The 12,496-nt window shown below is 39.4% G+C and overlaps 1 protein-coding gene across 1 annotated transcript in view; it reads left to right on the top strand.

Moving 5' to 3' along the window:
• The window catches only part of CCDC146 (coiled-coil domain containing 146), an 84,847-nt gene that overhangs the window by 33,697 nt on the left and 38,654 nt on the right, over positions 1-12,496 (top strand). The window contains exon 3 of the mRNA XM_076364224.1: positions 9,758-9,840. Within this exon, the coding sequence (XP_076220339.1) occupies positions 9,758-9,840 (83 nt within the window). The remainder of the gene's footprint in view (positions 1-9,757; positions 9,841-12,496) is intronic.

Raw genomic sequence — 12,496 nt, 5'->3', positions numbered from 1 at the left:
AATCCTGAGTATATACAAACTATAAAATACATTAATCCCTTGAAATTTTTCTGTTGTCTCCTCTTATGAGGCAAAAGAGTTGCTTGATGAGACCTTTCAGATGTTTGAAATAAACATTAATATAAAATGTTGGATTATTCTATGTGTTAAAATAACATTAAGTGCAGTCACAATGTCTTGTTATAATTACAAAACCTACAGTTTAGAATGAAGAGGTGGAAATTGTTATTATTCCATTTGAGCTTAGAATACATTTTAGTTATTTTGCAGTATCTGCAAACATAATTAGAAACATGTGTTAGCTCCATCATTTCTCCAAAATGAAGAAATTCTAGGAACTGTTGAAATTAAGTCTTTCCTAGGAAGCCTTCAAAAGTTTCACTTTCATAATGATTATGAGTAATTGATGTTAACCAGTATTTTCTTCCTGGTGGCTATATTTATCTTCCATGCTTTTCTTGATGCTTTTTATCAAAAGAGTGCAAGGAGTTAGACCAACATTCAGATTGCATCATCTTTTTGAGTTTAAAATTTGGCTTAGTTTTATTCATTTCTGGAGAGTCCCAAAAAAGCTTAAAAAGCCTTGAAATTCGAAACAGGGAATGTCAGAGTTCTTAGAGTTCTTATTTATATCACATTTGAGTTACAGAAAACTTGTTTTGAAATTCCAGATGAGTCCCTTGGTGTACTGCTTTGAGCTGACTGTCAGAAAAGATTGAATATAGTCTGTTAAAATGGAGAATGTAAAAGCCCATTGCACTTAATGCGAGGGTGAGGAGGTGTTGATGTATAGTTAGGGCCAGATTTCACTAGTTTTGCTCACATGGAAGAGTATCTTATTTATCAGGTGGGTCCTCTCCCTTCCGTGGTTTTAATTCCCATTCATATTCTGACACCTCTTTCTTACCAACATCTCATCTACTTCCACGTTCCAGCCTCAGAGAAACTACTATGGTCCTATGTCCAGGGCCTAGTGGACCTGCAGTCAGGCTGGAAGGATATACAAGAACTCCCTTAGATTGTGTGTAACCTCAGATTGTGCTCACTTTTTCTTGGAATTTTCTTCAAGAGATTTTGAAGAGTACTCTGGTGGGGAGCTGTTGGTAGCAAGCGAATATGAACTTATTACTGGTATGGGTATAGAGAAAAGTTATGCAGGTGTACAGAACAGCTATTTGAGCATAAGTATTATTCTGTTTTTCTCATGGATTCCTATATTTAAAAGGTTCCTGCCCAGAGCCAGAAAATCCACCTTTTCCTGCTAGAAAAATACGAAGGATATGCCCTTCCCTTTCCCCTTTTCAGCAAAATCTTCCTCCACAGTCTTTATCATAGGACAGGATTATCCAGTACTTTATTTCATGGGACTTTTCACTGATTGAAGGAAACAAATTTGTTTTGGAATTTGGGTTTGGGTTTGGTTTGTTATGGTTTTTTTTTCTGGTAGAATAGCCAAGCTTCAGATAGCGAGGTAACATGAAAAAACGTAACAAAGTTAGAAAATTACACTCATGTTAATCAGTTAAAGATGAGTGTAAAGTAAAAGAAAGGGCATCTTAATAGGATAAAATAAACATAACACAAATTTTAAATTAAAAGTGAAAAATATAAGTAAATCCAGTAATAAGATACATACTTCCATACTTTTTATGTAATTCCATTTATGGGAGTACGGGGAAAAAGAAAGGAAAAAGTTGCCAAGCAACCATCCATTAGCAGCCAGCTTCATCCAGCTTTCCAATAATTTTCCATTTAGATAAGGAAAATTTATTTTAGTTTATCCAGATGATCTATGAATTTTGAGTGTGTTTAAATGGTGTCCCAGTTCATTGTATAACGAGAAAGAAAAGCTGACAAAAGCAAAATACAGTTAAGTACAACTGATGTGGAAAGGGACTGGAAGACTCAACAGTTTAAGAATATTTACCTGATTTGAGATTGCCTGTATAACAAAATGATCTCAGGTCTTTCCAGGGCATTGTGGTTAACACAGGACTGAAAAAAGACATCCTCAGTTGCCATTCACAAGCTCTTTTTTTTCCCTCACTACTCCATCTTCTCACTCGTTCTTTTCAGTGTAGCAACATAATTAGTTGAACTAAGCAGAACTACCATTTTACTTACTCCAGCAATGTGAGAGCTTCCAAACAATAAAATGAGCTATGAGCGCATCTTGGAGGGAAGGGGGAGGAGTGAAATGTAACTTCTTTTTTAAACTTGGGATATCAGTCTTGTACGCAGCTTTTTTTATGGAAACGTGGCTAATACAGATCCAACAGACCAGAAGAAAATTATTACAAACCTTCATTTACAAATGTTATGTTTGAGTGTGTAATATGTATGTACATATGTAAATACTGTTGACTATTTCATCATAAGTTGTTTTATGTGTGTGTTCTTGAATGATTACTTTTTTTGAACTAACTTGCAAGCTTACTTCCTTAAGGTTGAAATCTGGAAGCTCTAATACTCATTACAGTCACTGCTGCCAAAGTATACTGTTTTTTAAGTTAACCAAGAGCTTACTCAAACTTATGTTGCTTAAACTCAAGTGTTTTTACCAATAATAAAACAAGTTGGTGAGTGAGCCAACTAGGGAAGGCGCCCTGCTGGACCTGTTGTTTGTGAACAGAGAAGAACTTGTGGGTGATGTGATGGTTGGAGGCTGTCTTGGGCATAGCGATCACAAAATGATAGAGTTTTCAATTCTCAGAGAAATAAGGAGGGGGGTCAGCAGAACTGCCACCTTGGACTTCCAGACGGCAGACAGTGGCCTGTTTAGGGGCCTGGTTGACAGAGTCCCTTGGGAGGCAGTCCTGAAGGGCAAAAGAGTCCAGGAAGGCTGGACGTTCTTCAAGAAGGAAATCTTAAAGGCACAGGAGCAGGCCATCCCCATGTGCCGAAAGATGAGCCGGCGGGGAAGACCGGCCTGGCTGAACAGAGAGCTTTGGCTGGAACTCAGGAAAAAAAAGAGAGTTTCTGACCTTTGGAAGAAGGGGCAGGCAACTCAGGAGGACTACAAGGATGTCGTGAGGTTATGCAGGGAGAAAATTAAAAGGGCCAAAGCCCAACTAGAACTTAATCTGGCTACTGCCGTAAAAGGCAATAAAAAACGTTTCTATAAATACATTAGCAACAAAAGGAGGGCTAAGGAGAATCTCCATCCTTTATTGGATGTGGGGGGAAACATAGTGACAAACGATGAGGAAAAGGCTGAGGTACTTAATGCTTTCTTTGCCTCAGTCTTTAACAGTAAGACCAGCTGTTCTCCAGGTACCCAGCCCCCTGAGCTGGAAGACAGGGACGGGGAGCAGAATGAAGCCCCCACAATCCAAGGGGAAATGGTTAGCGACCTGCTACACCACTTAGACACACACAAGTCTATGGGGCCGGATGGGATCCACCCAAGGGTGCTGAGGGAGCTGGTGGAAGTGCTCACCAAGCCACTTTCAATCATTTATCAGCAGTCCTGGCTAACCAGGGAGCTCCCAGTTGACTGGAGGTTAGCAAATGTGACGCCCATCTACAAGAAGGTCTGGAAGGAGGATCCGGGGAACTACAGGCCTGTCAGCCTGACCTCGGTGCCGGGAAAGGTTATGGAGCAGATCATCTTGAGTGCCATCACGCGGCACGTACAGGACAACCAGGTGATCGGGCCCAGTCAGCGTGGGTTTATGAAAGGCAGGTCCTGCTTGACCAACCTGACCTCCTTCTATGACCAGGTGACCCGCTTAGTGGATGAGGGAAAGGCTGTGGATGTTGTTTAACTGGGCTTTAGTAAAGCCTTTGACACCATTTCCCACAGCATTCTCCTGGAGAAACTGACTGCTCATGGCTTGGACAGGCTTACTCTTTGCTGGGTAAAAAACTGGCAGGATGGCCAGGCCCAGAGAGTTGTGGTGAATGGAGTTAAATCCAGCTGGCAGCCAGTCACAAGCGGTGTTCCCCAGGGCTCAGTTTTGGGGCCAGTTCTGTTTAATATCTTTATCAACGATCTGGACGAGGGGATTGAGTGCACCCTCAGCAAGTTTGCAGACGACACCAAGTTGGGCGGGAGTGTTGATCTGCTCGAGGGCAGGAAGGCTCTGCAGAGGGACCTGGACAGGCTGGATCGATGGGCCCAGACCAATTGTATGAGGTTCAACAAGGCCAAGTGCCAGGTCCTGCACTTGGGCCACAACAACCCCATGCAGCGCTACAGGCTTGGGGAAGAGTGGCTGGAAAGCTGCCTGTCGGAAAAGGACCTGGGGGTGTTGGTTGGCAGCCGGCTGAACATGAGCCGGCAGTGTGCCCAGGTGGCCAAGAAGGCCAATGGCATCCTGGCCTGTATCAGAAATAGTGTGGCCAGCAGGAGTAGGGAAGTGATCGTGCCCCTCTACTCGGCACTGGGGAGGCTGCACCTCGAATTCTGTGTTCAGTTTTGGGCCCCTCACTACAAGAAGGATGTTGAGGTGCTGGAGCGTGTCCAGAGAAGGGCAACGAGGCTGGTGAAGGGTCTGGAGAACAAGTCTTATGAGGAGCGGCTGAGGGAACTGGGACTGTTTAGCCTGGAGAAAAGGAGGCTGAGGGGAGACCTCATCGCTCTCTACAACTCCCTGAAAGGAGGTTGTAGCGAGGTGGGTGTTGGTCTCTTCTCCCAAGTAACAAGCGATAGGACAAGAGGAAATGGCCTCAAGTTGCGGCAGGGGAGGTTTAGATTGGGTATTAGGAAAGATTTCTTCACCAAAAGGGTTATGAAGCATTGGAACAGGCTGCCCAGGGAAGTGGTGGAGTCCCCATCCCTGGAGGTATTTAAAAGACGTGTAGATGTGGTGCTTAGGGACATGGTTTAGTGGTGGACTTGGCAGTATTTGGTTTGCAGTTGGACTCGATCTTAAATGTCTTTTCCAACCTAAATGATTCTATGATTCTGTAAGTTAGGAATATTGTCTATTTCTTACATTGGATTTCCATGGTGCAATTGTTAGGAATTAGAGTATTTCAAATTAATCAGTGGAGCCTTGTGTTACATGTGCAAGATAGGCCATTCTGAGGTTTTGTTTTGTTTTGTTTTTTGGGGGTGTGTGTGAGTAATCTTTGCAAGACCCTTGGCACTCGACTTCATATGAATCTACTGACCCTTATACAAGACATTAATGCTCTCTGGCAAGCATCTCTCTTCTGAAAGTCTGAGGTGTTAGGTACCTTGTACAAGAGATCTCCTTTCATACAGCCTTCTGTCATGCATATTTATAATTTGCCTGCAAAATCAAATTTATTCTGGATGAGGTGAAAAGCATCAGGGAAGTGAGTATTCACTTAATCCGTTTCAAGTAGGTTTTTTTAATTAACTTGTATCGTGCTGCATTTTAAAATGTGGTTGTGCTAACTACTGTATATGCCTTTCATAATGGATATTATGAACATAGTATAAATTTTATTTAATAACTGGTAGATATAATAGGCACAAACTTTTTTACAAAAATAAGATAATCCAATCAACAACAGATCCTGATTTTAATTATGCAGCTGAGATATTCTGCATTTACTGTACCATTGCAGATCATGTGTCTCAGTTCTTACTGATCAAATGAAATGGAATAGGGCCTTTAGAATCTCTCTGTAGGTGCGGGTTAATGAAATGAAGTGTGCGTGTACTCAGGATTTATATGTATCTGTGTATTTAACTTATGTTAGTAGTCTGTAATTTTTACCATGACACGGCTAGGAAAGAACAATACTTTACGCCCATGGCCAACATCATCTGGCTATAGAGAAATAAAAACCTTTGTCTCTAGTGCAATTTAAGAATTAATTTGTTACTTATTCTGTGTTAAAACATGCCTTTTATGATAGTAAAGACAATGATGAACCTAAATCAAATTAGACAGAATCTCAAAGGAAAATATGACTCATCTATTGTGAACATTCAGAAATAGAGGTAAAAAGAAATATTTATGAATTCCAGTTTCAATTTAGCTTGTGATATTTAAAAAAGGAAATCTAATACTGAACTTGAGTAATAAAGTTGTATGAATGTTTTATATTATGGCATGTAGTTACAAGAATTTTTATATACTTCTCTGTTAAATCTGAGATCCAAACGCAAAAACCTGTAGTTTAGAGAGGCAACTGACATCCAGAAATTCAATATATGGGTTTAATGTTCCTGGTTGATTTTTTGCTGTTTACACCAGTGTAAATCTTCTGATTTAGGAATAATAATTATAATACACTATAGCACTTTATCGGTCGTATTAGAAATATTACCCATTTCCCTAATTTCAGAATAGAGTAAGTCTGTGAGCCTATGGAAGGAGGACTATTTACACTAAATTAACAGGCAGGTGAGAGCATATCAGGACTCAAGGCATTGTCTACAATGTATTTCTTATAGTCATACACTGATGAAGCAGTTCAGAGCCTTACATTTCAGCTAAATTAGTCTAGTTTATTTTTTACTGTTGATAATTGTGTTAGCTATACCAAATATTTTTAAAAATGGGTAAATAGACCCAGAATGCCCATTACATCGTATCTACCATTCAGGACAAAATTCATTGTAAGCACAGACACATAAAATCAGTGACATGGTTTCACTTCTGATTCCAACAGCTTCTTATAAAGCCAAATGGAGGTAAATGAAAAAAGCAAAATGTAAATTACTATATGTTTTGATTTGAAGGTTGTATGGTAAGGCTTAGCGTTTCAGCCATTAGTTAAGGAAATAATGCTCACTCTTGCAACTATCCCTATTTAAGTCAGTTTTTATAAGTGAAAAATTATCCTCATGAGTAAGGATTTGTTCTGGATTGTTGCCCTTAGATTACAGTTTTCCAAATGCAATCCTGATGGCTAAAGGGAAACTTAGTAGCTAATATTGTTCTCCACCATAAGATGTTTGTCCTTGCAAACAAAAATATATAAAAGACATGTGAGGAGATGATCTGGAATGGAACATTGAGAGGCAGAAGCATATCTCCATGGATAGGGGATAGGCAAGGTCTGTGATTACAAGCCAAGAAGGCCAGATGTGCTTATTTCCATGCTATGCAATAAAGTGTAAAATATTCTGAGGAGAAACTATACAGGAAAAATTGTTATAATAGTTACTGAAATTTGCCATTGAGCTGGAGGATGTCCATGGCCACAAGAGGAGGTTTGCTTCAGGACTGTGAATAGCCTTTTCAGAAGAGGGAAGGACCATCAATTTCTTGGCTTTAATTCCATTCTAGTTATTAGTAGGAACCAAAGTCATCCCAGCTGGAAAACTGTTTACTTCTCAGCCCACCTGATGGCAAACAAGACAGACTCTATCCTTTATACTGTCCACTGGGTCGTGTCTCTAAAAGAAGGTCACCCCTACCCATTTTCAGTATCTTTTGCAAAAACTGTTACTCGTTTTCTGCTGACTGTGCACAACCATAGTTCCAGGTCCAAGTGGGTATAGTACCTACCGTCATTCCAGTCCAATCCCTAGTTTTTGTTATCAATAAGCAATGTATTCAGGGACTGGAAATCTGCTATTCCTCAGCATGGTAGAAATGTGTAAGGAAAACAGTTGCTAGCCCCGTTCTAGGCATTCAGTGAATTTCTGGGAGTATCTATTGATTAAGCTAACATAGCTTCTGAGGGTCACGTCATTTACACATCACCTGCTATCGCATATGTGGGAAAGGCAGCCTTGAAAGCATTATATATCTGTATATCAGGGGCATCATCCTTCATCTGGTTTTATGACCACAAATAATACAATTTTTCTACAGTAGGCTCATGCTTTTCCTCCCTTCTTCCACAACTGACTATTTCTTCCCCTCAAGCTGTTGCCTCTTTCCCTTCTGCCTTCCCAAGAATCTTGGAGAAAACAGTGTGCTGGGCTTTAATAACAAATCTTGGGATCGGGGTAGCCCAGCGCTGACTCTCTGATGGCTCTCCACATAAAGTTGCAGTAATGGAAACTATCTGGTGATGATGGTGATGATACTTTTCACAGAAGTCTCACCCCCTTTGACATGCTGGTTATGCTATCCATATAGTTTGTCTTACATAGTCCTCAAAGCTACATGTCTTCACATTGTATAGAACCAGCCTTATTGAAATAGAGCTCTTAGCTCTGAACTGAACTGAGAAATTCAGTGTAAAATGTGTAAAAAGCTTATGGATATAAAGGAGAAGACATAGCCTCAAGGAGAATTAAGTTTATTTCTGCAGAAACTTTGTCAAATGTGGCCTAGGTCTGCAGTGAGAAGCTAAGCAGTAAGAAAAACTGGAACTCATGGGTATACATCAGAGGAGCATGGAGAAAGGGCAGTAGTGAGGTACCACCCAAACAGGACAACTATACCTACATATGAGGCTAAGAAATAAATGGGTTGAGATAGGGAAATATTTTCTTTCTCACAGAAGAGCTAGTTAGTATTGTGAACTTAAGTGAACGGTATCTTTGGATCATAGAGGATGCCAAAATAAATATTTGAGAGCTGCTTATCTTTAATCTCATGCAAACAAATGAAAGAGATCTGCTTTCCTTTTCTCAGGGCTGCAGACAGCAAAGGTTGTCATTGCTACCGTGAAATATTTTGCAGCGGATCTTAAAAAAATACATAAATCAAACAGCTATCAACAAAATCTATACTTTGGCATATTCATTTGGGTTCTGCTTCTTGACCATAGGACTGGTTCTGGACGGTTTCTCCTGGGTATTCAAGAAAGGGGCATCTAGAGAATAGCCCATATATGAATCTCTTAAATGGCCCTTAGTTCAGCTTAGAAAAAGGCCTTTGCCTGGAGGCCTTGTCAAACCTAAGGGTTGAAGTATGACTTCTGGGATTTTCCTGGTGCTGTAGTAATTTTGTTTCTTATTTCAGGAGATCTGCACAACCACATTTCTTGGCAGGTTCCCATAAAAGTTGCAGATTTGACTTGCTGCCCCAAAAGGCTAGCTATGGACTTTTATAGAGCCAGATCACCTTACATTTTTTACTTGGATTTAACCTGGTTCTCCTTACCTGTAACCAAAAGAGGGGAAAAAAAGGTTTTCTAAAGAAATATCCCAGGAGATACTATTGTATTGCTGCTGTGATATTTCCCAGTGGCAAAATTTGGCTCCTAGTCCTATTTCGTATTTATATTAAGAAGGACTGGCTCATTGGCCCAAATTACTGCCCTCAAGACACCTGAGGAATCACCTAAGAGATGGGTATGCTGCATCACACACATACGGGTTTCTTAGTACTAAATATGTGGAGTGGTTTGGTCTTGGTGTTTGCCAAAGGCCTGCACAATCATGTAAGGCAATGTGTTTTGTGGCCTGAGGATGATCTAGCTTGAGCCCAGCTCCTCTTTTTTGCAACCATATTGCCTGCGGACACAACGCTTCAGCACAAACTGGACTTTAAGCCTCAGTTTCACCTGTTCAGGCCAGCTGGTATATACCAAAACTGAACCAGTTAAGCAATGTGGAAAACAGGTGACTTAAAGACTGAGTTCAAGTCAAGACAGAATTATCATGAAATATTAATACAGACAGAAAATCAGAGAAGAAGTGGTGGTGTGGGTAGCACTGTAGTTGTGACAGACACATTCTTTATATTTATGCTTTGAATTATTATGTAAATAAGCATTTTTTCATCTATTTGATTTGGTTGTGTATTTGATTTGGTATGTTACCAAAGACTGTATAAACTAAAATGCTGCCAATTACAGTTATAAAAAGTTGCAGCAGCATGAAAATATTAGTGCTTAGGAGATTTCATAACTGTCTGTTTCCCTTCCATAGCTATTTACTGCTGGAAAAATCACAGGCACCAGAGTGGCTGAGCTGAAGGGAAAGTACACCCTGCTGCATAAGACTGTGACAAGGTACAATATTCCTTTTTTAGACTTTGTTTAAGTAGCCAAAGCGTTACATATTTATAGTAATTTTCTGCTGATGCTGAAGCCTAATTATCATTTAAGGCTTTCTTATAGTGATTGCTCATAAAGAGGAAGCAAGAACACAAAGTTGAAAAACAATATTATTTAATAGAAAGTTTCAAGGTTATTAGGGATATTTAAATACTTGTTTGAACAACATCTTTGTTTTTAATATAAACATAATAATAATGGCAATGGAGGGAAGGACAAACTGCAAAAGACAATATAAAAGTTTAAAATAAAGATATATTTGAAGATCACGTAGCCAGAATTGTAATATATGAAAAGACTCTGGCCTGCTGAGCTAATGTCATAGAGAGCAACTATGAAGAAGCTAAAGGCTCATTTCTAAGAAGGAAAATGAGACTCTGTCACATCTAAATAGGTGTAAATTTTACCCTCAGAGAATATTGACAGTCACATTAGGCAGGACTGCTAATAAATTTAGAAGGTTAGAACCTTAAGCTTCAAAGTATAAGTGAAACTCGGAAGTTAGGTGTAGTAGTTGTGAGTCTGCCCTGCTCTGGTACTTGCTGGAGGAGAGAGAAGAGAAGAGATCATGCTCATAGCCCAATGCCAGGTTTGAGCAGGACACATGTGGGTGGAAGGAAAAGAAAATGGAGGGACGAAGTGGGACGAGATAGTACAGTTGTACTAGGTGAACAGTGTGTCACAGAGCAGAACAGTCCTATTGCAAATACTGCAATACTACATTAGTATTTGTGACTAATAGTTTTGATATTACTTACGGTATACCCATAATTATCAGTAAAATGAACGTCATGATACTCCTGTTATATTTCTGTAATACATATCATAATATCCACCATATTAACAATATTTTAGCCCAATTTCCCTGACAGTCCACATCAAAACCTTTATGGCAATTCTGCTTATAAGAGAACCATGGCTGATCTGTCACTGAAGCTAAGGCCTAATTTAAGGATTGTAAAACTAATTCAAGTCATACCTGCTTACTTGGGTTATGTTGGGATTTGGTGGGCCTCCTGGCAATCTGAATAGCGGTAAGTGCTAAGTAATGTAAAATAATTTGAAAAGGGGTTCCCAAAATCCTGAAAACACAGTTTTTCTTGAGGTTAGCTGAGTCTTCTAGTTTCATCTTAATAAAATGGGGAGTGAGTTAGAATATGTCCCTGACTCTGTAAAAAGTCATCTGACTTTATTCAGATTACTGCATAGCAAATATTTTTGGGAAGCAAAGTTAAAAACAGCACTCCTAAACCAGTTCAACTCCCTAGAAAATGCAAGAAGCATTTCCCTAATGCTCAGAACTCAAAATATTATGTGGGTTTTGGATTAGTTGATTGAGAAGGCTTCTACCACACTGATGTTCACTGAGCTGAAGTAGAAATCCAGTGGCTGCTGAACTTGATTGACTTTTAGCCACTGTTAGTTTGAAACCAGTCTTTGGTTGGAAAAAATACAAGCATATTACTACATATTTTATTTTATTTTATTTTATTTATATAGCATTCTTTTATATAGAACATTATTTTATGTAAAGACAATTCCTTTCTACGTATAATAAGTGGAATACGGCCTGAGCGAAAACAGGGCTCAGCTGTTTTTCTGTCACACATAAAACTACTGTAAACACCATGCACCAAAAGCATGAAAATGCTAGATGGTAGAGTACATCTCTCATTCTTTCCATGCTTCTCACAGGAGTATGAAATTGCCATACTTCTGTAAGAAAGTTGATCAGAGAGAATCATGTCACATTCTTTACTTAGATATAGTCATGTGTCAAAGCAAAATGCCAACAGGTGAACGAGTACTAATTCCCACGGATAAATTTCTCTTACTGCTAAAAGAAAGCAAGGGAAATCAATTGCCAAAAATTGATCGTGATCTCCAGTACGTTTTAAAGGACTTTTCAGACATCAAAGGTGGGATTCACTTGTCCGTATGTTAACATCAGTGGACATACACATCTGAACTAGGTATCTGGAGTCCCTTAACAGTCAATAGAAAGAAATAGGGACCACACGCTTCCTCCTTATACGGACACCTGCAAGTGTCTGGTTTTCTCTGTTGGCTATAAAGAGAGTCCTGATGATAGGTTCAGTATGTGTGTATACTCTTTTCCTGCAATGAACCATTCACAGAATCAATACCACTTTTTAATTTTTAGTTCTTCACCCTTACATGTGCAGTACAGTTCTGTGGATCAAGAACTTATTTTTTCACTAATTACACTTGAATTTAATCTCTTTCCCAATTAATCCCCATCTGTCCCAGTGCTGTTACAATGCCATGTGGAAACAAATGATGCTGGATGAGGTCTTCAGGCTGTATGTGTTCTTCTTTCCTTTATTCACACACAAAAATCTCAAGGAGAAAATCTTACGCATCTTAAGCAGCATAGATCCTTGTGACAGCTATGCCAAATGATTGCAGCTGATCTCTCTGATATACAATACAAATTTGTCTAATATGATGAATGCGACTAGTCTGTATGCAGATAATTTCCAAAGCTGTTGCTAGAGTACACAGAGTTTTAAGTTTATAGTGTGGTCCTTTGTTTAGTGGTAAATAGTCCTTTATTTCTTGGTTTCAGTTTTGCACAATTTGGCATTCT

The sequence above is a fragment of the Aptenodytes patagonicus genome, chromosome 1, assembly GCF_965638725.1.
Source record: "Aptenodytes patagonicus chromosome 1, bAptPat1.pri.cur, whole genome shotgun sequence".
NCBI lineage: Eukaryota > Metazoa > Chordata > Aves > Sphenisciformes > Spheniscidae > Aptenodytes > Aptenodytes patagonicus.
This window is presented reverse-complemented; position numbering and strand designations above follow the sequence as displayed.